The sequence below is a fragment of the Marmota marmota genome, unplaced genomic scaffold (assembly GCF_001458135.2).
Source record: "Marmota marmota marmota unplaced genomic scaffold, marMar, whole genome shotgun sequence".
Taxonomy (NCBI): domain Eukaryota; kingdom Metazoa; phylum Chordata; class Mammalia; order Rodentia; family Sciuridae; genus Marmota; species Marmota marmota.
This window is the reverse complement of record NW_026000174.1, coordinates 34,406,828-34,432,328: the sequence shown is the minus strand read 5'-3', so window position 1 is coordinate 34,432,328 and position 25,501 is coordinate 34,406,828. Positions and strand designations below refer to the sequence as shown.

The 25,501-nt window shown below is 34.1% G+C and overlaps 1 protein-coding gene across 5 annotated transcripts in view; it reads right to left on the bottom strand.

Annotated features, from left to right (window-relative positions):
* Ano5 (anoctamin 5) overlaps positions 1–25,501 on the bottom strand; it is a 108,289-nt gene that overhangs the window by 50,714 nt on the left and 32,074 nt on the right. For all 5 annotated transcript variants that reach the window (XM_015477708.2, XM_048788495.1, XM_048788496.1 and 2 more), the window contains 4 exons: positions 13,750–13,818; positions 11,771–12,055; positions 6,458–6,571; positions 3,570–3,685 (listed from right to left, as the gene is read on the bottom strand). In XM_015477708.2, the coding sequence (XP_015333194.2) occupies positions 3,570–3,685; positions 6,458–6,571; positions 11,771–12,055; positions 13,750–13,818 (584 nt within the window). The remainder of the gene's footprint in view (positions 1–3,569; positions 3,686–6,457; positions 6,572–11,770; positions 12,056–13,749; positions 13,819–25,501) is intronic.

The window sequence follows — 25,501 nt, the reverse complement described above, 5'->3', positions numbered from 1 at the left end:
AACAGGCAACCATGAAGTGATACCTCTGAATATAAAGCAAACTTTTCCTCTTCAAACTTGTTTTTGTCACAGCAATGAAAAGCTGACTAACAGTATAATTCACATATGATAAATACACTTGGTTTAAATGCATAGTTCAAGAATTTCAAATTCAGGCTTTCATTTCATGTAATTACAATTCCAATCACATACACATCACTTCTATCAATTAAAAAGTTCCCTATAGCCCCTGAAGTTGACCCTTCCCTTACACCGAGTTCTGGAAAATGGCTATTCTAAAGTCAGTCCCTATTGCTGTGTCTTTTACATAATGATATTTTTAAATGGAAACAGAGTATGTAGTTTTCAGTGGTTTGCCATGTTAATGCAACATCAGAGAAATGAAGATGTTGCATAAATTGTTTCTGTTTATTTCTGAGGGAAAATATCCACTGTATGAATGTATGATAATTTGTTTATACACTCATCAGTACATGGAGAGTTGTTTCCAGATTTTTATTATTAGAAGTTAGACTGTCATGAATATTCATATAATGATGCTTCTGTAGACATTTGCTTCATTTTCTCTGGTTATGCATAAGTGAAACTGCTGACTAACACAGAAACTATGCATTTATAAGAAACCTTCACACTGGTTTGTAAAGGTGCAGTACCATAATGTATTCCCACCAGCAGTGTTTGAGATTTCACATAGTGCTGCAGCCCTGCCAGTACTTCTTGTGTTTTTTTTTTTTTTAACTTTAGCTGATATAGGGAGTAAAAAGAGATATCTCAATAACATTTTAATTTTTATTCCCCCTATAAATGATAATATTGAGCTTTTATGTACTTATTAATCATCAGTAAACATGATTGTTTGGGGAAGTATCTGTTGCAATCTTTTGTCATTTAAAATTATTTTGCCTTATTAGTGAATTATAAGAGTTCCTTAAGTACTATAGGTAAGAGTCTTCTATTATGTCTATTGTAAAAGTTTTCTTCTATTGTTCTGTAATTTGTCTTTTGATTTTTGTGACCATCTTTTAAGGAGACTATATTTTTAATTTTGATTAAATCAAACATATCGTTTTTCTTATAGTGTTTTGGTGTCTTATGTGAGTTTATGCCTAACACAAAGTCATATAGATTTTTCTCTATACTCTCTTGAAAACACTTTCAGGTTTTCTTTTTTTTTTTGCCAGGCATGGTGTCACATGCCTGTAATCCCAGAGGCTTGGGAGGCTGAGGCAGGAAGAATGCAAATTCAAAGCCAGTCTCAGCAATTTAGCAAGGTCCTAAAGCAACTCGGTGAGACCCTGTCTCAGAATAAAAAAATAAAAAGGTCTAGGGTTGTGGCTCAGGAGTTAGACACCCCTAGGTTCAATCCCTGGTACAAAAAACAAACAAACAAACAAAAAAAAAACACTTTGTAGTTTTTGCTTTTACACTTAGTTCTATGGTCCGCTTCTGTTCAAGTTAATTTAAATCTTCTTATGGTAAAGTATCAAGATTTATGTTTTGGATACACATAACCATTTGTATCAGCATCATCCCCATTGAATTTTCAGGTAACTTTGTTGATAATAAATTGATCATATGAGTCTTTCTGAACTCTCCTTTTGCTAAAGGTTTCATTTGGAAATGACTCAAATAACAAAGAAAAATTGAAAGTACAATTCATAGAATGCTATGATTCTTTCATTGTAAGCATTTTGCTCCATATACATTTTCTCTCCCTCTTTTTATGGGTGTATATGATTTTCCACACATATATCTTTACCTGAACCATTTGAAAATAAGTTAAATACATTGTAGTCCTTTAACACTAATATTTCATTGTACATTCTTAAGAATGAAGATCCTTTCCATAACCACTGTGAGCAAATTCTAAGGATAATGGCTCTTTCCTGCAGTTGCTACTTCTGTGATAATGCAGTATTTTTTCTGTTGCCTTTTCAGTTATCTACTAAACACCTTTACTCAGCTATTGGTACTGAGAATAAATTTTCTGCTAATTTTTTTATTCTATTGTTGAAAATGAAACACTCTGCTTGCTATATATGGGAAATGATTAACAGGATGAAAAGTTTTATAGTTATTGAATTTAAGATACACACTGTCATCCAAAGGAATATCTGAACTTCCTTCTAGTTGCAAAAGGAAATTAGCAGGTGTTAACAAGATATTACAAATACACCAGCACTAATCGGAGACATAATGTGTCTATGGATCTAGGATTCTGAAAACCAACCCTGGGGAATACTTATTAAATGTCCACTTATGGTAGATATTTGAATAATGTTAGGTGAATAAAAACATTTTGAAAAATGTAAAACATGGAAACCCTCATTCTCACAACTTTGTTTCTTAAAAAAAATCCTACTAATATATTCTCCAATAGCAGACATTTCTGACAACACTGAATGCAACAGTAAAAAAATACAGGACAATCTAATGTTTTTCACTAGAAAAACTCACAAATGCCCTATAAAATGCATAAAAAGTTATTGCATACTGTTAAAAAGTATGAGACAGATCTTTGTATATCTACCAAAAAGGATATTAGTGATATATTATTTAGTGGAGCAAAAGAAATTCTCAGCATCATAAAAATGATAAAAATGCCAAAAGATTATAACAGACACTTTAACAAAAATTGCTTATGGATAGCTAATCAGTACATCAAAAAATACCACAGGTGAAAATATATTTATGTATATTCTCTTATGCAGACACATAAAAATAGAACTAAATAGATATCACAAAGCAAGAGAAATTTGTTCTGTGGAGTTTGCCAGAAATGGAATTTCCACTTAAAATTTTTACATTTTTATTACTTAAATTTTTCATAAATGTGCTATTCTGTCACTTAAAAAATTAAATGATGATTTTTCACCAAAACTTAAAATAGTCATCCAAGAATGAGTCTGATTAATGATTGACAGAGTCACTGGCTATGTGAAAGTATCACAGTACAAGCATAAATTATATAAAAATACTGACTCTAGTGGCAGGGGCATCTATAATCTGATTGTTCCTTTACTGATACCATAGCAGAGTCTCTCAATGGCCTGTGTACATGAAACATTGTTATCTTTCAACTTGAAAACCTGCAACCATATTGTTCTTGCTCAGTTAATAAAACTATCTGAAGACAGTTCAGGTTATTGAGCAAATGACTTACAGATCTCTAAGATCAATATACACACAAAAATCTACCTGTTACCTTCCTCCTATCTTCTAGATTCTCGTACTATAGAAGAAAATCTACACTAATATGCACTGAGAAGTAAGTGCTGGTCCCAATGCTAGAAAATACATGTGTCTATTTAATTACTAAATAAATCCAAAAGAAAGTACTTTTGTTATTTTTCTTCTACAGATGACCCTCTTAATAGCCAAGTGATTTGACCAACTTTATATAACTTTTAAGAGGCAGAACCTGATGATCTCATGGATTTTGGCAACAATATTCCGCTCCCAAATGAATTACTTGATGGTGAAAATTATGAGACGGAGAAGATGTAAAATGTAATGGGTGAAAATGGTAGCAAAATGTAATAGCATAGTTTTCATTGTAAGATACTTACTTAATTAAATCTAAAGGCTGCTCCTTGTAAAAATAGGAAAAGCGTGCCCAATTCTGATAAAGTGTATACCTTTCATTGACAGTACTGGGAGGTTCTGCTGGCTTCCAATATTGGCCCTATAAATATTCAAGAAGAAGAAACAAAAGACAAAGTAAAAGACAAGGAAAAAGTAAATGAATGCTTTTTTTCCCCCACCCCCAGGAGGTTAAAGGACAAGACTAATACTCTATTTTAGTTTTATATTTATGTTTCATATTCCACTGATGTGAATTTAATTACTAAAATCCATCAAAATTCATACTACTAGTGCTAATAGTGATTATTTACTAAGTTTTTACACAGCTAACTAAAAATATGAGTTAAAATTTGAGACTTGGCCTCTGCTCAAACTGTTCCCTTCACCTAAAATGCCCTGCCTTCTCTATTCAAGTGCTCTTTACTCATCTCAGCTTAGAGATTCAATTGCTATGTAGCCAGCTCAGAATTAAGAGATAGGCCAATGTTTTTATTCTATAGCTAGAAGAATTAAACCCAAAGCAGAGTTAAGTGAATGATCTAAGTCACACTGCTATGCCAGGAAGAGATTCTTGTACAGTTCACTTTGGTTATCACCAATAATCACTTGCCAACAAATGTAAATTATTGCAAATTTTAGCACTTAAGAGCCTCAGTATTATCTCATGTATGACTTCCCTACCCATTGTTAGATACTAAATAGCTTTGCTAAGATCTCTTCCTGGCTAGGCAAATAAAATACTGTGTACAAATTTAGCTGTGTAATACATTCTGTTCTACTATTTATGTAGACAACTGAACTACTGAGGACCACATTGAATGCACACTATGTTTAAAATTTAGCACATGTGAAAATATATATGATAGAGTGTAAAATTTTGTACTGTACATATTCCAACTTCTTTCTTCTGTAGATTTCTACTGAATTTTGAGAAATAAAATTAAAAAGAAAAGAAATAAGTAGCCTATATAGGAATCTTGTACAAATGATTCTGTAAAGCAGATAAGGGAAAATCCAGTATGTCAATTTGCATTCAGAAGTGAAGGTAAGAAAAGTACAATTAATTGGCTGTTAAGTTATAGGTATCTCTAAAGACAACTCCATATCACTGAATTTCCAATGAGCATGACACTTGCTTAAAAGCTAGATGTATAGATTCAATTTGTTGGTGGGTGAGGATGTTAGTTTGGCCTCATGACATGACATATTAAGAAGAGAATTAATGCCCTAAAAGTGAACAAACAAAAGTACTCAAAAAACAATAAGCCTTTTGTGAAGAAAGACTGACATAGAACGTGTTCAAGAATGTTCCTTAATCTACTTTAGATTTCTCTACTTTACCAAATGCCTATGGCATTTAGAATCCATAATCTCCAAGGAATGATTTTGCCCTGGGGGAAAAATATTTGTTTTTTGGTGTGGTGTGTTGGGTGGGGAGGTCATTACAGGAGGGAAAAGGATGGTTGAGATCTCTAAAACTTAAGTTAGGTGCAAATGAATTGATATTCTTATTCAAGATGGTCATGCATTTTGGAAAATTCTATTTTATTCTTATAGGAAACATGAAAATTAATAAACTCATCAGTGTCAAACTAGAGTGGAGTGAATTCTCATAGTATTGATTAATACAGGATGACACAGAAGATTGAGGAAAGTTTTTTGCTTTGGGATTTTGGAAATTGTTGTAACAACACCACCTCCAGAAAATTGACAATGATTTATCTGCTACTTATTTCAGTGAAAATATTTGTTTCTTCTATATTGTCAAAGAATATGTTTCTTGCAAAGAGACTATCATCAAAAAGTCTTTAAGTACGGGAGATTAGAACTGGAATAAAAGAAAAGATCCAAGGGATGATCCCAAATTAAATTAAATGCACTATTGTCAGCAGATAGTGAAATGAATACACTGACTATCTAAATCAGTAGATTTCCCTCAGAAACCCCAGAAACTAGGGCTTGGTTGCCAGGCTGTTTTCAAGTTTGATTCAATGGGTACATCATGTAAAAAGTCACTTCCTTATGTAATCTATAAGTCTTAGTATTTTTTGATTTGCCAGTCCCAGAGAAGAATTCTTAATCTCAATTATTAGTCTGAATTGTTCTTATAGACTGAAACCTATAACTTGTAGTGCAGTAGTGTACAACCTTTATTTCTAGGAACTGCCTAGTCTGTGAGCTTGGACTCCTGGTTGTGTTCCAATAATACCTAGGAGAATGTTTCCATGTAACAGAAACCTATTATGTATTTGATTAATGAATACATGAATGAATGTAATCTAAATCCATCAAGGCTTCAAAACTTTATGAGAAGCCAGGAATGGTAGCACACAAGTGCAATCTCAACTACTTAGAAGTCCAAGGCCACAGGATTACTAGTTAGAGGCCAGCCTGGTGAACTTAGATCCTGTCTCAAAATTAAAATTTTTAAAAAAGGGTTGGGGTTGTGGTAGAGTACTTGAGCATATGAATGGCCCTGAGTTCCATCTCAAGTGCTGTAAAAATAAAATAAAATAAAATAAAATAAAAGCTTTAAGAGAAAGACCTGATAAGTTCAGATAGAAATTTCCAAATATTATCTTCTAAAATGTTGACTAATCTGACTATTTTCAAAATGGGTTTTTAAAAATTCATATGCAAATACAATTACTTTTAAAAAATGAACTTACATTGGAAACCTCAGCATCAAGAGGCATTGGCAAGGTGTTTCAGCATAGCTGGGGGAGTTCTCAAATTGAGGTCTTCGGGAATTTTCCCATCATGAATGAATTAGTCAAATTTTAAGAAAAAAGAAATCAAGTGGATGACTCTATCTCACAACAAAACAATTTTCAAATGTAAGAGGAAATTTCAAAGCCAAATCTGTACTTACATCATGGAGTGGGTAGGCAGATGAATAGGTATTAGAAGTTAGCAGTCTATCAATCCCAAACCTTTTCTTCCCATCTTCTACGCCAAAAGGACACCGTGAGAGAATATAATATACCTACAAGATAAATACAAAAAGACTCTAGCACATTTCATAACTTTTATACTTTCTACATTTTTCAATCACTATTTATTTAACAATGTCCATTTTGTCTAAATGTAGACACAGGCTGAGATTACAGAAAGAAGCCTCGCTTGGTTGTTTTGGGAGAAGATACAGGATGTGGGGTTATAAGGACTCTGCAGATATTTCAGCTCCTGGTTCTGAGAGTCCCCTACCCTTGCAGTGGGGTCATGGGTGGATTGATTATAATGTAGTTTGGTTCTTTTATCTCAAGCTCCTCCAGGAGTCTTTTGTGTAGAATTCCTAGGATAGTCAGGATTCCAGATGGGAGTCTTTTTAATATATATTTATTTTTTAGTTGTAGTTGGACACAATACCATTATTTTATTTATTTATTTATTTATTTCTATGTGGTGTTGATGGTAGAATCCAGGGCCTTGCATGTGTTAAGTGAGCACTCTACCACTGAGCCACAACCCCAGACCCAGATGGAGTCTTAATATCACCAACATTTCACTTGAAAAAATACAAAGTAGAATCAATATATAGCCAAGCTGTTTTGAATATTTCTTCACTTAATTACTATGATGATTTATGCTGGACCTTTACCTGTTATTATCTTGAGTTGAATTTATTGACTCAAGATTATCATAGGTCCACAACTTGCAACCACTTACATCTTTATATATATATATTTTTTCCTGTTTACACCTTGGGCCTTGGTTTCCCTTGCTATTGTATTTCTATCAATTCATTCTAATCTGCTTTTTGTCTTCAGGAACTTTTCATAACTTCTACTTTTATGATTGTTTAATTGGTCCTTCAGCACTATTTTAAATGCATTTCCCACTCTTTTCTTTTACATTTCATCATTCAAGGACTTGCTGATTGCAATGTGGTGATTGTCCTTGAATCATCATTATCTAATGTGGTCCATTCATTTCAAGGGAAGTTTAATATTCCATCTTAATAAAGAAATCATAATTTATGCAAGGTAGTTTTAATTTTGATAAACAGTGTAATGAAACTATTTTATATACTTTGGATTATTTCCTTAAGACATAGTCACCAAAATAAGAAGTTTGTCTTGAGTGAAAAAATTTGTTTTACCAGATATTAAGATATATTACAAAGCAATGGTAATAAGTATAGTACTATTAAACAAGGAAAGCAGTATGGAGATTCCTTGGAAATCTGGGAATGGAACCACCATTTGACCTAGCTATCCCTCTCCTTGGTCTATACTCAAAAGACCTAAAAACAGTATACTACAGGGACACACAGACACATCAATGTTTATAGCAACACAATGCACAATAGCTAAACTGTGGAACCAACCTAGATGCCCTTCAATAGATGAATGGATAAAAAAGATGTGGCATATTTACACAATGGAATATTATTGCAGAATAAAAGAGAATAAAATCATGGCATTTGCAGGTAAATGGATGGAGTTAGAAAAGATAATGCTAAGTGAAGTTAGCCAATCCAAAAAACCAAATGCTGAATGTTTTTTTTTTTTTTCTTTTTTGATATAAGGAGGCTGATTCATAGGGGGATAGGGAGAGGAAATATGGGAAGAATAGACAAATTTTAGACAGAGTAGAGGGGTTGGAGGGTAAGGGAGGGGGCATGGGGCTAGAAATGATGGTGGAATGGGATGGACATTATTATCCAAAGTACCTATATGAAGACACAAATGGTGTGAATATACTTTGTATACAACCAGAGATATGAAAAATTGTGCTTTATATGTGTAATAAGAATTGTAATGCATTCTGCTGTCATATATAAATAAAAAAAGTTTTTCAAAGAAAGAAAAAATAAATAAAATAAAAATTTTAAAAAAAGATTATTCCAAGAGAGGGATGGCAACTATGACAATAGAAAGAATATTTTAACCAGGAAATCTTCAAACATCTGCAAGACCAGGCAGAATATACTTTTAAATTTTCTTTTACAAAGAAGTAAGCAAGGATTAGGGAGAGTTTCTCCTTATGTTAGGGAGCAGCTGCAGCTGTTCTACATATTAATGTTGGCTCAGGTTTGGCTCTACTAGATATTTCCTGATAGAAATAAAAGAGCAGGGAACATCATAGGCCAAGGTTTTGGTTCCTGTGAGGATGAAAAGTTAAGTTCCTTTATGTGAATTAACAAGGTCTTTGTTCTGAGGGACCAATGGTGCCAAACAATTAAACTAACCCTTTATGAAACAAAGACTGAGAATCTGAAAGGACTGTGGCAGCTTTTGTTACTACAAAATATTGAAAGGGATAAATTGTGAGGGTAAGCCAAACTTCTAAAATAACTGAATTTTCCCTGGTCCCAGAAGGGAAATGCCTTACCTTCTTTATCTCTTCTTTTGTGATGAATATAAATCTTTATAAAGCTAAATAGGCATCTCCTCAGTTTTACAAACTAACAAAGTCTTTCTTAAGTTTCCTTGGAGCTATTTATTTTAAATATATACAGCAACAAACCTGATATCATTTTTTATCTCTGAGTTTCTGTGGAGGTTTAGCCTGGATACCTGATTCCAAGCTGTAACTACCACTTGACAGAAAGAAGTTTCATTTTTTTTCTTTTCATAAAAGCAATGCACTAGCATAGTCTGATGGTTCAATTTCCAGGTAAATTTAGGATAAAGCACTGGATAAATGGTGCTGTGGAATCAAACTGATGAGATGGTAGAGGTATCCCTGAGTATCAACTCAATCACATGAGGAAGAATGGCTTTTTCAGTGAGTTTGTTCCCAGAAAAAAAAAAAAAAAAAGTATAGGGGATTTCCTTATCTGTTCCTGCTTTCCAAGACTACAGAACTCTGGTAAATTCATTTTAAAAATAATAAAAAGATCAAAGGCACAGATTAGACGCTAGAAGTAACCTATGAATTTGTGGTGTAAAAGAAATATGAAAGTTGTCAGAATCAAAATGGAGTCACTTGTGTTAACCCTAACAACAAACTCGAAATAAAACTGGTAGGTTACATAGGAAGGATTCTTCTTCATGATTGCCTGATATTGTCACAAAAGGCTATCAGAATCATTTCTCATTAGAAATTTGCCCTTGCCTCAATTTCTTTGAATATACTCATAGTTTAGAATTGAATACATATACCCAAATAAATATCTTATTGTTTGGAGAAGCTCTGATTATTTAAATGTAGGTTGACAGTGGATATTTGAGTCATGACAAAGGTAGCACTGTAAAACAGTATGAAAAGTTGAGTGTTTTCAGTAATTGTTACAAGTTAGCTGACCATAGACAACGGGGGAAAATCAATTACTATTTTCTGCCATGCACAAAAATTAATCCTAGGTAAAGAGTGGTTCTCAGTGGGATAAGTGAAATAATACAGGCATGCCTCTGAGATATTGTACAACACAGATCAGACCACTGCAATAAAGCTACACAATTTTTTTTAGTTTCCCAGTGCATATAAAAGTATCTTTATAGTGTACTATAATCTATTAGTTGCACAATATTAGTATCTCCAAAAATAGCAATTGCTATACCTTAATGAAAAATATTTAATTGCTAAAATATGTGAATAATAATATTGCATTCAGTTGAGTCGTAATCTCTTTCCTGGTGGAGGCAAGGGCATGTTTTTAATGAGAAAAATGAAGGGGATTACTTAAGATATTTTGAAACAATAATCCCTGGCCACTATGATTAATATCAAAAGTGGCTTCTGTCTGAAGTTGAACACACAGTTCTGGGCAAGCATATTTCCTTATAGATGTATATTTTTAATAAAGTTGTGGTGGCCTCTCTGCAAGTGTGTGATTTGGGGACTTTTTTACATTAATCTTCCAAATGACTTGTGTAATAGAACAAGAATAGTAGTTGTCCCTTCTGAAGAAGGGGAATATAATCTAATGTTGAATTAGTCTATATTGTCACTGTTTATATGGAACAAGAAACATAAAAAAAGAGTAACATTTGTGTCTGATAAAGATCCCATTTCATTCCCGTGTGTTCACTGTTTTTTTTTTTCCCAAACTTTTAATGGAACAAGTATTATTAAATTACAGTTTGCAGAGTGTTTTGCATATTTCCTTCAATTGATTTTCACTATAACACCAGTATAATCATTATCATTGTTTCAAGAAGTTCTCTTTATTTAGTTATCTTATTTCAAAGTGACAGAGTTATGAGTTGATACCAGGGCATCTGATTCCGTGTCTCATGCTTTCATGTCCTTAGTGGTTGCCTCTTAAGTTTTTTTTGCTGATTTTTAATATTGGTATAAAAAGGAAGAAAACTTTCAGTTTGTGAATTCATGTTTTCATACCAAAAATCCTAGGAATTACATTTTAATACTCCCTTCAATGAACCTTTAACTAGGAATAAAATGGAACTAAGCTTCTCCTCTGGTCAGGAAAAAAAAAAAAAGCACATCACCTCAAGGCATAGACCTTGAGATTTTTAGAAACCAGGTGGTTGAATTAGTATGCAACAATGTATAAGGGCAACACAAAACCTGAAATTTTCTTCTGAAGTCAAATAATAAGGATAATATCTAAAATTTGTTGAACATTTGACATGTGACATGTACTGTTCAAAACTTTTCATATCTTAGCTTCTTTAATTCTTAGAGTAATCTGTGAAGTGGATACTGTCCTAATTTAAACACAAAGAAACTGTGGCACAGAACCTTTAGTTTTTTAGGAGACAGGTTTTTAACGGGAAGCTTAAAAGATCCTAGTAGTACAAATGGAGAGGAAATATTGATTCAAAAGGCTGAAATTTAAATTGGGGGAGAAAATTCTGAGATTTCTCAAATTCTATCTCTATATAAATAAACTGAAACATTAAAATTTTACATGAAATGATCAATATTCCTCATACTATTCACTGATTTTATAAAACCAGACTTGAATATTATAAGAGCAATCTACAAAGATCATATAAAATCAAAGTCCTCTGGCTCTCAGTGAAGGGATTTGCTAGGATGGCATGATTCTATTTTTATTACTATATCCACAGTGTCAATGACTCATTTTTTAAATGAAAAATTGAGAGGCGTGGAGGATAACAGGTTTAAGTGAGCCAAACAGATTTTCCAACCTGCCCAATACTGCCAAATGCTTATATCCTACACATAGTATTGTACATGCACAAATATAAAAGCACACATAGTCACACATGCCATAGTTGGAGAGATGTGCAAGATCTTTTCTACCTACAATTCTGTTTCTTGATGAGGATGGAAAGAAGGTTGCTTCATCTTCAATGAGGAAGAGCTCCTGCCGATGTCTGCTGAATTGGGCAGTGAAATATTCAGGGCGAGGAAACTTCACTTCCTGTGGGAGCCTCACAGGCCCGAGCATATAACGCAAAGGGCTGTTCTCAGTTCGGGGAATATCACTCTCCTTAACAGGCATTTTGATTCCCAAAACTTCTGCATAAGTAACTAGTACCTCCCAAGGTGCATGAATCTTGACAAAATAAGTTCTTCCATCTTCTGAGTCCTGAATAAAATAAAGGCAAAATCAGTAAGCTTACTGACCATTTGTTATTGAGCTGATTAAAGAAACAAAACTTAAAAAAAAAAAATCAAAGATGTCAAAGCATTTTAATTTGTTGAAAAACTATAGCAAAATTTTTACAAAATTAATCTGAAAACAGATATAAAATACTTATACATTTATGTTTGTTATATATGTATATACACATACACATGCGTGAGACAGAGACACAGAGAAAATGTTTTTTAAAATATATTACATGGCCCATCAACATGCAGCCCTAAATACACAGCCACACATGGTTATGAACAATTTCTGAATAAAACTTTTTTTCCTTGGTCCTGGGTATTGAACCCAGTGGACGCTTTACCACTGAATCAAATCACCAGCCTTTTAAAAAAAAATATTTATTTTTTAGGTGTAGTTGGACACAATACCTTTATTTTATTTATTTATTTTTTTATGTGGTGCCGAAGTTCAAACTCAGGGCCTCGCACAAGCTAGGAGAGCACTCTACTGCTGAGCCACAACCACAGCCCCTCACCAGGCTTTTGTTGCTGTTTTTTTCTTTTTTATTTAGGACAGAATTTCATTAGTTGCTTAAGGCCTAGCTAAATTGCTGAGGCTGGCTTTGAACTTGTGATTCTCCTGCTCAGCCTACTCTGTCACTGGGATTACAGGAATGTACCACAGTACCCACCTGAAATGGCTAGCTATAAACTCAGAATTCTGCTTAGTTTATATAAGGGATATATCCAAACTATAAGATGGTCTCACTCTTCTTATCCAGCTTTTGTATAAAGCCTACATGAAGATGAAGAGCTTTAGATAATAAACGTCCATCATATAGCAGAATAAATTACAGATGTGTGCTGTAATATACATTTTTAGCTAGTAAAAGTAGGAGAGAAATAAGAACTAAAGAATATTAAATTTAAAAAGCATTAGAAATATATAGACAGGGTGGGATCCTAAATGTGTCTTTAAAAACAATTTTAAAAGTGATTCTAGAAAAATGGTGAAAGACAGGGATTAAATATTAAAAACTTGGTATATTCATGAACAGTGCATCTTGACTTATGCTGTAATATATCCAGTTTAACTACTTAATGTACCAGATTATAGACAGTCTTCAAAATAAGGATGAACCTAAGACCATGTCTTCACTTCTTTTGTAACCTGGAAAGATATATTATGTATGCTCATTTTAAAGTGTTTTACTGGTCTCCCAACATTCTAGAGGGCATTCAAAATATATATAATTTTTTTAAAAAATTGAGAAAGTAACTCTTATTCCTAATGTAGGAACATATGATTTTGTAAACCAGATGATTACCCATTCTCTGAATTCAACAAAAATAATAGCAGAGCTAATACAACTGCTAGGTGAAAGATCCTAAAACATTATTTTAAACATTAAATCACATGACTATATGCTGAGTTCTGTATTTCTAATATAAATTAGAAGTTCAAAAGATTAACACTGTTATGACAGTACTTCTAATCCAATCTTTTTACTTTATTTGAACAACCTTCCTTTACATTACTGACCTGTAAGACAATAGACACTACCATGCCCAGTGCAGACAGCTGATACATAGTGATCTAAACACAAAATATACCCACTTGAAGGCCGGAACAGGAGAAAACAAGACTTAAAACATAAAATTCTCATATAAATTATCAATTACATTTACCCTTTTGTCTTCAATTTCCAACTCAAGACCTGTTTTTCTGAGATTTTGTTCAAACTCTTTTCTTCTTTCCTACAGCAAAACAAATAAATGAATGTTTTTGTATTTTTTGCTCAGTGCTATGCATACTCAAAATACAAAGGCTGTGCTCCAGACGATTCTGGCCCTCTCAGCTTTGTCTATAAATGTACTCTATGTAATACCCCCATCTTAATGTCATGTGTTGCTTTCTACCTATGCATAAACATAAAACATAAAATACAATACATGGAGGAATAATCTCTAAGAAATATGCAGGATCTCTATTTGAAGAGGCATATAAAACTACTGAATAACACAAAAGTTTAAAAAGCCCTCACAAACAGAGAGACATATCATACTCCTAGTTAGAAAGACTCAACATTACAAAGATCAGTATTCTTGAAATAAATTATAAATTTAATAAATTTATAAGACAAATATCATCATGACTTTTTAATCTTAAAGAATAGAATAGTTTCTTAGAAAAAAGTGCAGCCAAATTTCACTATAGGTCATTATTGTAAATAATAATTACTGTGTGGTTTAAAACCATGTATTGATGCTCCAAATTTTTTTGGCCTTAATTACGATTTAAGTGAGAAGAATTTCAAAGTGAAAAAAAATTGTTAAAAGCCTTACTAGGATATTCTAGGCCATTCATTGTCAAATAGGCATGTCTACCTTGAAGTTTCTGTAAACTTTTCATAGAATAACAAATAGCTTTAATATGTTGTTCTTCTCCACTTCCTGGGTGGTTGAACTAGGCCTGTGATAACACTGCAAATTCTCCTTCTTAGCTACATTTTCATCATTGCTCTTTTACAAAATAAGGCATACACAAACTTCCAGAAAACCAAAGATCGGATGGGGGACTCAACTATTGCTTTCAGTGTTGATAAAGTGAATAACTCTTCTATTAACTGCAGAAACACTTTGTAAATCACATGGTTATCCATTCTCTGAGTTCAATAAAGCTGATAATAGAGTTCATTAAATTGTTATCTGACAAATCATAAAACATTGTTTTAAACATCAAATCACTTTTGCAGAAGTTCAAAAAAGATTGACACTGTTATACTAATACTTTTAATACAATCTGTTTACTTATCTAACCAACCTTCCTTTATTGTAAAATATATAAAAATGAAGAATATAATCCAAGCTGAACCACCTCATCCTAAGATTAATTTTTATTCATGCATGAATATAAAAAACTAATTAATCAATGTATATATAACATGCTTACTTTTAAAATAATTACTTGTTAAATTTTGAAATATACTCATGGTTTTCAATTAAGCACTAATACAATTATAAAATAATTCAATACAAAAAGTTTAAGACTCAGAATATTATAAAGACAATAAAAACATTTCAATCAATATAAATATGGTTTTGTAGCAAAATAATGATTAACTGAATAATAAAAATACTCTCAAGAATAAAACATGCTAATACCACCCTCCTGATCCATGCAGGAGCCAAGGCCAAAATTAGACCCAGGACTGCCCTGCAGACAGCAGACAGACGCAGAAACCTAGGCCTAGCCCGCCTACATCTTGGGACACTGGAGCCATCACCACAGCCTACCCCACACAGTAGTCTCTACCTTGGGACAATACATAGGGTCTAAAGGCAGCTGCATCTCTGAACAGGCAAGACAACCTTTCAGCCCTATCTCTAAAAGTGATTGCAGCCATCTTGGGATACAGCCACTACTATCTTGAGTTACCTCTACTATTGCCACCATCATCTTTAGTTGCAGTAGCATTTATCTTGGGACATCAGCCAGGGACTAGAAGCCCAATACCAAGGTGAAGTACAGGTAATCTGCAGGGAAACTACAAGATCATAGGGTAGAAACTGTAATACATCAGATCTGCACTGCAAGAAGGAAGACACAAAGAAAACATGAAAAACAAGGGAGGAAAGTGCCCCAAACAAACCAAGATACTACATTAATAGAATTCATGGACAGAGCAATTGATGAAGTGTTAGAGAAGGAGTTCAGAATGTACATAATTAAGATGATGTATGAATTAAAGAATTACCTAAGTGAGCAAATACAGGCAAGAATCCATCATTCCAACAAAGAGACAGGAACAAATACAGGTAGCAAAAGATTACTTCAAAAAAGAGACAGAAATTCTGAAAACAAACAAATAAAAAATAATCAGAAGTCCTTGAAATGAAGGATACAATAAATCAAATAAAAAACTCAATAGAAAACATCACCAACAGACTAGATTACTTGGAAAACAGAACATCAGAAAATGAAGACAAAATATACAATCCATAAAATAAAGTTAATCACACAATGAAGATGGTAAGGCACCATGAACAGAACACCCAAGAATTATAGAACAGCATAAAAAAAACTAAGATATATTGGGATACAGGAAGGCACAGAGATTCAAACCAAAGGAATGCACTATCTATTCAATGAAATAATATCAGAAAAATTCCCAAATATGAAGAATGAATAGGAAAATCAAATACAAGTGGCTTAAAGGACAGCAAATGTACAAAATTACAACAGATCCCACCAAGCACATTACAATGAAAATGCCTAGCATACAGAATAAGGATAGAATTTTAAAGGCTACAAGAGAGAGGAATCAGATCACATATAGGGGGAGACCAATTCATATCAGCAGATTTTTCTACCCAGACCCTCAAAGCCAGGAGATCATATACCAAACTCTGAAAGAAAATGGATGCCAACCAAGAATCTTATATCCAGCACATTTAAACTTCAGATTTGATGATGAAATAAAACCTTTCATAATAAACAAAAGGTAAAAGAATTTACAACTAGAAAGCCTGCACTACAGAGTATTCTCAGCAAAATATTTGAGGAGGAAATAAAAACAACAATGAAAATCAGCAAAGGGAGGAAATACACTAAAGGAAAGGCTAATCAAAGGAGAAACCAAGTCAAGTTAAAAACCAAAAATAAACCAAAATGACCAGGAATACAAATAATATTTGAATAATAACCTTGAATATGAATGGCCTGAATTAATCAATTAAAAGACATAGATTGACAAATTGGATTTTTAAAAAATGACACAACAATATGCTGCCATCAAAAGACTCATTTCACATTCCTTGGACAGCTGGGAATGGAACCACCATTTGACCCAGCTATTCCCCTTCTCGGACTATACCTATAAGTCCTAAAAAGAGCATACTACAGGGACACAGCTACATCAATGTTTATAGCAGCATAATTCACAATAGCTAGATGTGGAACCAACCCAGATGCCTTTCAACAGATGAATGGATAAAAAAATGTGGCATTTATACACAATGGAATATTATTCAGCACTAAAAAAAAAATAACAAAATCATGGAATTTGCAGGGAAATGGATGGCACTAGAGCGATTATGCTAAGCGAAGTTAGCTAATCCCTAAAAAACAAATGACGGATGTCTTCTCTGATATAAGGGAGGTGACTCAAAACAGAGTAGGAAGGAAGAGCATGAGAAGAAGATTACCACAAAACAAGGAAAAGAGGTGGGAGGGAAAGGGAGGAAGAAGGGGAATTGCATGGAAGATGGAAGGAGACTCTCATGGGTTCACAAAATACATATACAATGGTGTGAGGGGGAAGGGAAGGAAAAAAAAGAGAGAGAGAAAGTGTCACAGTACAAAGGGTAGAGAATAGTGATTGGAGGGGAGGGGTGGGGAGGGGGGATAAGGAGGACAACAGAATAAACTGACACTAGGATTGCTGTATGTATACACATGGATGTATAACCAATGTGATCCTGCAATTTGTACATGTGGAAAAATGATAATTCATACCCTATTTGAATCAAATGTATGATATGTCAAGATCATTGTATTGTCTTGAACAACTAATAAAAAAAATGAGTAATGGACATAGGTAAAGCATCTTAAAAAAAAAGACTCATCTCACAGGAAAAGACATCCATAGACTGAAGGTGAAAGGGTGGAAAGAAACGTACCATTCACATGGACCACATAAACAAGCAGGGGTTTCCATCCTCATTATCAGATAAAGTGGGCTTCAAACCAAAACTAGTGAAAAAGAAGGACAGTTCAAGGTGTAGGCTCTCTCTTCACCTCACAGATTGTTTCTTTTGCTGAGAAGAAACTTTTTAGTTCGAGTCCATCCCATTTATTGATTCTTGATTTTAATTCTTGCGCCAAAGGATTCTTATTAAGGAAGTTGGGGCCTAATCCCACATGATGGAGATTAGGGCCTACTTTTTCTTCTATTAGACGCAGGGTCTCTGGTTGTATTCTTAAGTCTTTGATCCATTTTGAGTTGAGTTGTGTGCATGGTGAGAGATAGGGGTTTATTCTCATTTTGTTGCATATGGATTTCCAGTTTTCCCATCTCCATTTGTTGAAGAGGCTATCTTTTCTCCAATGCATGATCTTGGAACTTTTGTCTAATATAAGATAATTGTAGTTTTGTGGGTTAGTCTCTGCATCCCCTATTCTATACCATTGGTCTACCAGTCTGTTTTGGTGCCAATACCATGCTGTTTTTGTTACTATTGCTCTGTAGTATAGTTTAAGTTCTGGTATAGTGATGTCACCTGCTTCTCTCTTCCTGCTAAGGATTGCTTTAATTATTCTGGGTCTCTTATTTTTCTAGATGAATTTCATGATTGTCTTTTTTATTTCTATGAGAAATGTCATTGGACTTTTGATCAAAATTGCATTAAATCTGTATAGTGCTTTTGGAAGTATGGTCATTTTTTATAATATTAATTCTGCTTATTCAAGAGCAAAGTAGATCTTTCCATCTTCTAAGGTCTTCTTTGATTTCTTTCTTTAGGGTTCTATAATTTTCATTATATAGATCTTTCACCTCTTTTGTTGACTCTCAAGTATTTTTTTGAGGCTATTGAAAATGGGGTGGTTTTCCTCATTTCCCTTTCTGTGGATTTGTCACTGATATACAGAAATGCCTTTGATTTAGGAGTATTGATTTTATATCCTACTACTTTGATGAATTCATTTACTAATTCTAGTTTTCTGGTGGAACTTTTAGGGTCTTCTAGGTATAGAATCATATCATCAGCAAATAGTGCCAATTTGAGTTCTTCTTTTCCTATGCGTACCTCTTTAATTTCTTTTGTCTAATTGCTCTGGCCAGTGTTTCAAGAACTGTTAAATAGAGGTGGTGAAAGAGGGCATCCCTGTCTTGCTCCATATTTTAGAGGGAATGCCTTCAATTCTTCTCCATTTAGAATGATGTTGGCCTGGGGCTTAGCACAGATAGCCTTTATGATGTTAAGCAGTGTTCCTATTATCCTTAGTTTTTCTAGTGTTTTATTCCATTATGGTCAGATCGAATGTAGGGTAATATCTCTGTTTTTTTTTTGTTGTTGTTGTTGTTGTTTTTGGTATTTGCTAAGACTTGTTTTGTGGCATAACACAGTATGTTTTGGAGAAGGATTTATATGCTGCTGAAAAGAAAGTGTATTTGCTTGTTGATGGCTGGAATATTCTATACATGTCTGTTAAGGACAAATTATTGATGGTATTACTAAGTTCTATAGTTTCTTTGTTTAGTTTTTGTTTGAAAGACCTATCCAGTGGTGATAGAGGTGTATTAGTCACTCAGTATTATTGGTATATGATCTATTTGGTTCTTGTAGTTGAGAAGGGTTTGTTCGATGTACATAGATGCCCCATTGTTTGGGGCATAGATATTTATGATTGTTATGGCTTGCTTATGCATGAATCCCTTGATCAGTATGAAATGTCCTTTTTTATTTATATATAGCAGCAGAATGCATTACAATTCTTATTACACATATAGAGCACAATTTTTCATATTTCTGGTTGTATACACAGTATGTTCACACCAATTCGTGTCTTCATACCTGTACTTTGGATAACATTGATCATCACATTCCACCATCACTAATAACCTCATGCCCTCTCCCTTCCCCTCCAACCCCTCATGCACCACGATCAAGTGGGATTCATCCCAGGGATGCAAGGTTGGTTCAACACACAGAAATGAATAAATGTAATTTATCACATCAGTAGACTTAAAGATAAGAATCATATGATCATCTCAATAGACGCAGAAAAGCATTTGACAAAATATAATTAAAATCAGGGCAGAAATAAATGAAACTGAAACAAAGGAAACAATTCAAAAAATTAACAAAACAAAAAGCTGGTTCTTTAAAAAAATAAATAAAATTGACAAACCCTTAGCTACACTAACAAAAAGAATAGAGAAAACTCAAATTAACTAAATTTGTGATGAAAAAGAAAATATCATGACAGACACTATTGAAATAGAGAAGACAATTAGAAACTATTTTGAAAATTTATACTCCAGTAAAATAGAAAACCTCAAAAACACCAGAAAAATTCTAGAGGCATAGGATCAACCCAAACTAAGTTAGGAGGACATACACAATTTAAAGAGATGAATTTCAAGTAAGGAAATAGAAGACTCCATCTAAAGCCTACCAACCAAGAAAAGCTCAGGACCAGACAGATTCACAGCTGAGTTCTACAAAACCTACAAAGAAGAATTAAGACCAATACTCCTCAACTTATTCCATTATATAGAAAAGGAGGTAACCCTTTCAAACTCATTCTAGGAAGCTAGTATCATCCTGATACAAAACCAAGCAAAGAAACATCAAGGAAAGAAAATTTTAGACCAATATCCCTGATAAACATTGATGCAAAAATTCTCAATAAAATTCTGGTAAATCACATACAAAACCATATTAAAAAAATAGTGCACCATGATCAAGTTGGGTTCATTCCAAGGATGCAAGGTTGTTTCAACATATGGAAATCAGAATAATTCTTAGATGGCAGCGGGAAGGGAGTGAGCAGCGCCGTGACCTGCGCCGCTGCGCCAGCAGGGTGTAAGTTCAGAACGGCTGGATGCTGTCTTGTCAGGAATATTCAGGGAGTTTGAGCATCTGAGGGGCACGGATGTAGCTCAGTCACAAGAAAACCTGAGCCACCTCGTGCGCTGAGCTCTCCGTGGGTGTGAATATCAGAGCCAAGGGAAACTGAAAAGGCACCTGACCTCCAACTCCCCCTCCCTCTGGGGGCGTGGCTATCAGAGGGAATCAGACTGGATAGGCTGCCAGTTTTCAATGCCCGTGCTCCACAGCCATGATGACTGAGTGAATAACAAACAAAGAGAGCACCCAGTCGTTCAACAGAGCAGGGCATCCAGAGTCCTGCATGCCCAGTGTGAACCTAGAACTGTGGAGAAGAGCCCCAGTAAGTGGGGCCTGGCGGGCAGGAGAAGTGAGGGGGCAAGAGACCAGGAGCAACCATAAGTGACCAAGCTGGGGAGGGAGAGCCACCTCACACAGACTGTTTCCTACATCCTGAGGGCAGAGGCTTAGCCCAGAAAGCACAGCTCCACCTACTGGAAGAGAAGAAAATAGAACTCTAAGAGTGCTTTTTTGTTGTTGTTTCTTTCTTTTATACACACACACACACACACACACACATATATTTATTTTTTTATTATTTTTCTTTCTTTTCTTTCTTTCTTTTTCTTTCTTTTTTCCCTTTCCTTTCCTAATCCTTTCCTCCCAACCATTACTACTTCTACTACGTGTAATTTACTAAATGCAAATAGCTGAATGTTTCGAGGCTCTCTATAGTGCTCCTAAGTACTTAGATACCCCCAAATACTCCTGTTTATTCTCCTGTTAATATCCCCCTTCATTAGAGCTATCCTCCAAAATAGCTAAGATATACTAACCCCCATATCATCACATCTTTCTACCTAAACATAACGTCCTAAGACTAATCCTAAGTTCTCTAGATGCCATCAGAATCTGTATGCCTTTTATGAAACTAATGAATTTACTTTAAATTACAATTAAACCCAACATCTCTAGACATTGTCTCCTATCATAAAGGAGAGATCTCGGAGCTATACAAAAGCAAAACAAATTTATAGGAGAAAATAATAACACAGCAGTCACACAGAGCTGGAAAGAAACGTGAGCATTATGAAAAAAAACAAGGAAGAAAAGGAACACAAACAATGCAGGACAGCTCAACATTACAGGAGATGTAGACACAGCTGAGAGACGGTCAGATAAAGATTTCAAGACATACTTGCTTCAGTTGGTATGGAGTCTTAAAGAAGAACTTAAGACAGCAAATGCAAACAATGAAAGATAACTTCAACAATGAATTACATAAACAAATCCAAGAAGCAAAAGAACAACTCTACAGGGAGATAGAGGTTATACAAAAAAATCAAACAGAAATCCTGGAAATGAATGAAATTATAAACCAAATCAAAAACTCAAATGAGAGTATCATCAGTAGAGTAGACCAAGTAGAAGTCAGAACATCAGACAATGAAGACAAAATATATCATCTCGAAAAGAGTCTAGTTAACTCAGAAAGGCTGGTAAGAAGCCACGAGCAAAACATCCAAGAGATACAGGATATCATAAAAAAACCAAACTTAAGAGTCACTGGGATTGAGGAAGGTATAGAGGTCCAAACCAAAGGAATGAGCAATCTGTTAAATGAAATAATTTTAGAAAACTTTCCAGACATGAAGAATGATACAGAAATCCAAATCCTAGAGGCCTACAGGACGCCGAATGTCCAAACCCACAGGAGACCCACACCAAGACACATTATAATGAAGATATCCGACATTCAGAACAAGGAGAGAATATTAAAAGCTACAAGAGAAAGGAGGTAGATTACATTCAGGGGTAAACCAATTAGGTTAACGGCTTATTTTTCATCAAAGACGCTGAAAGCAAGAAGATACTGGAACAATGTATTTCAAACGCTGAAAGATAATGGGTGCCAACCAAGAATATTGTATCCAGCAAAATTAAGCTTCAGGTTTGACAATGAAATAAAAACCTCCCACAATACACAAAAGTTAAAAGAATTCGTAGCCAGAAAACCAGCACTGCAAAGCATTTTGGGCAAAACACTACACGAAGAGGAAATGAAAAACAACAATGAAAATCAACAGTGGGAAGTAGCTCAGTAAAGGAAAAAACTAATCAAAGAGGAAAAACAAATCAAGTTAAATAACAAAAATAAACAACCATGACTGGAAGTACAACCATATATCAATAGTAATCCTAAATATTAATGGCTTAAACTCACCAATTAAGCGACATAGGCTGGTAACCTGGATTAAAAAAAAAACAGACCCAACAATATGCTGCCTACAGGAGACTCATCTGATAGGAAAAGACATACACAGGCTGAAGGTGAAAGGTTGGAAAAAGCATACCACTCACATGGACCTCAGAAGCAAGCAGGGGTGGCCATAATCATATCAAATAAAATTGACTTCAAGCCAAAGTTAATCAAAAGGGATAAAGAAGGACACTATATACTGTTAATGGGAACCATTCACCAACAAGACATAACAATCATCAATATATATGCCCCAAACAATGGTGTTGCCATGTTCATAAAACAAACTTTCCTCAAGTTCAAGAGACAAATAGACCACAACACAATAATTATGGGTGACTTTAACACACTTCTCTCATGACTGGACAGATCTTCCAAACACAAGTTGAATAAAGAAACTATAGAATTCAATAACACAATTAATAACCTAGACTTATCTGACATACATAGAATATATAAACCATCATCAAGTGGATATACTTTTTTCTCAGCAGCACATGGATCCTTCTCAAAAATAGACCATATATTATGCCATAGGGCAACTCTTAGCAAATATAAAGGAGTAGACATAATACCATGCATTTTATCTGATCATAATGGAATGAAACTGGAAATCAAAGATAAAAGAAGGAAGAAAACCTCCTACACCACTTGGAAAATGAACAATATGCTACTGAATGAACAATGGGTTGCAGAAGACATGAAGGAGGAAATTTAAAAATTTTTACAGGTAAATGAAAACATAGACACAATATATCGAAATCTATGGGACACTATGAAAGCAGTACAAAGAAGAAAATTCATTGCTTGGAGTTCATTCCTCAAAAAAAAAAGAAAAAAAAAACCAAGAAATAAATTATCTCACACTTCACCTCAAAGCCCTAGAAAAAGAAGAGCAAAACAATAGCAAATGCAGTAGAAGGCAAGAAATAATCACAATCAGAGCTGAAATCAATGAAATTGAAATAAAAGAAAAAATTTAAAAAATTGACAAAACTAAAAGTTGGTTCTTTGAAAAAATAAATAAGATCGACAGACCCTTAGCCATGCTAATGAAGAGAAGAAGAGAGAGAACTCAAATTACTAGCATATGGGATGAAAAAGGCAATATCACAACAGACACTACAGAAATATAGAAGATAATTAGAAATTATTTTGAAACCTTATACTCCAATAAAATTGAAGATAATGAAGGCATTGATAAATTTCTTAAAGTCATATGATCTTCTCAGATTGAGTCAGGAGGATATACACAACTTAAACAGACCAATATCAAGTGAGGAAATAGAAAAAGCCATCAAAAGACTACCAACCAAGAAAAGCCCAGGACCGGATGGATATACAGCAGAGTTTTACAAAACCTTTAAAGAAGAACTAATACCAATACTCTGCAAGCTATTTCTCATTCTATGAGGCCCACATCACCCTGATTCCAAAACCAGACAAAGACACTTCAAAGAAAGAAAACTACAGACCAATATCTCTAATGAACATAGATGCAAAAATCCTCAATAAAATTCTGGGAAATCGGATACAAAAACATATCAAAAAGATCGTGCATCATGATCAAGTAGGATTCATCCCTGGGATGGAAGGCTGGTTCAATATACGGAAATCAATAAATGTAATTCACCACATCAATAGACTTAAAGATAAGAACCATATGATCATCTCGATAGATGCGGAAAAAGCATTCGACAAAGTACAGCATTCCTCCATGTTCAAAACACTAGAAAAACTAGGGATAACAGGAACTTACCTCAACATTGTAAAAGCTATTTATGCTAAGCCTCAGGCCAGCATTATTCTAAAAGAAGAAAAATTGAAGGCATTCCGTCTAAACTCTGGAACAAGACAGGGATGCCCTCTCTCACCACTTCTATTCAACATAGTTCTCAAAACACTGGCCAGAGCGATTAGACAGACGAAAGAAATTAAAGGCATAAATATAGGAAAAGAAGAACTTAAATTAGCACTATTTGCGGTTGACATGATCCTATACCTAGCAGACCCAAAAGGTTCTACCAAGAAACTTCTAGAACTAGTAAATGAATTCAGCAAAGTGGCAGGATATAAAATTAACATGCATAAATCAAAGGCATTCCTGTATATCAGTGACAAATCCTCTGAAATGGAAATGAGGACAACTACCCCATTCACAATATCCTCAAAAAAAAAAAAAATACGTGGGAATCACCTAACAAAATAGGTGAAAGAGCTATACAATGAAAACTACAGAACCCTAAAGAGAGAAATAGAAGAAGACCTTAGAAGACGGAAAGATAGACCTTGCTCATGGAAAGGCAGAATTAATATCATTAAAATGGCTATATTACCAAAAGCACTTTACAGGTTCAATGCAATTCCGATCAAAATCCCAATGGCATTCCTTGCAGAAATAGAAAAAGCAATCATGAAATTCATCTGGAAAAATAAAAGACCCAGAATAGCTAAAGCAATTCTAAGCAGGAAGAGTGAAACAGGTGGTATAATGATACCAGATTTTAAACTATACTACAGAGCAATAGTAACAAAAACAGCATGATACTGGCACCAAAACAGGCT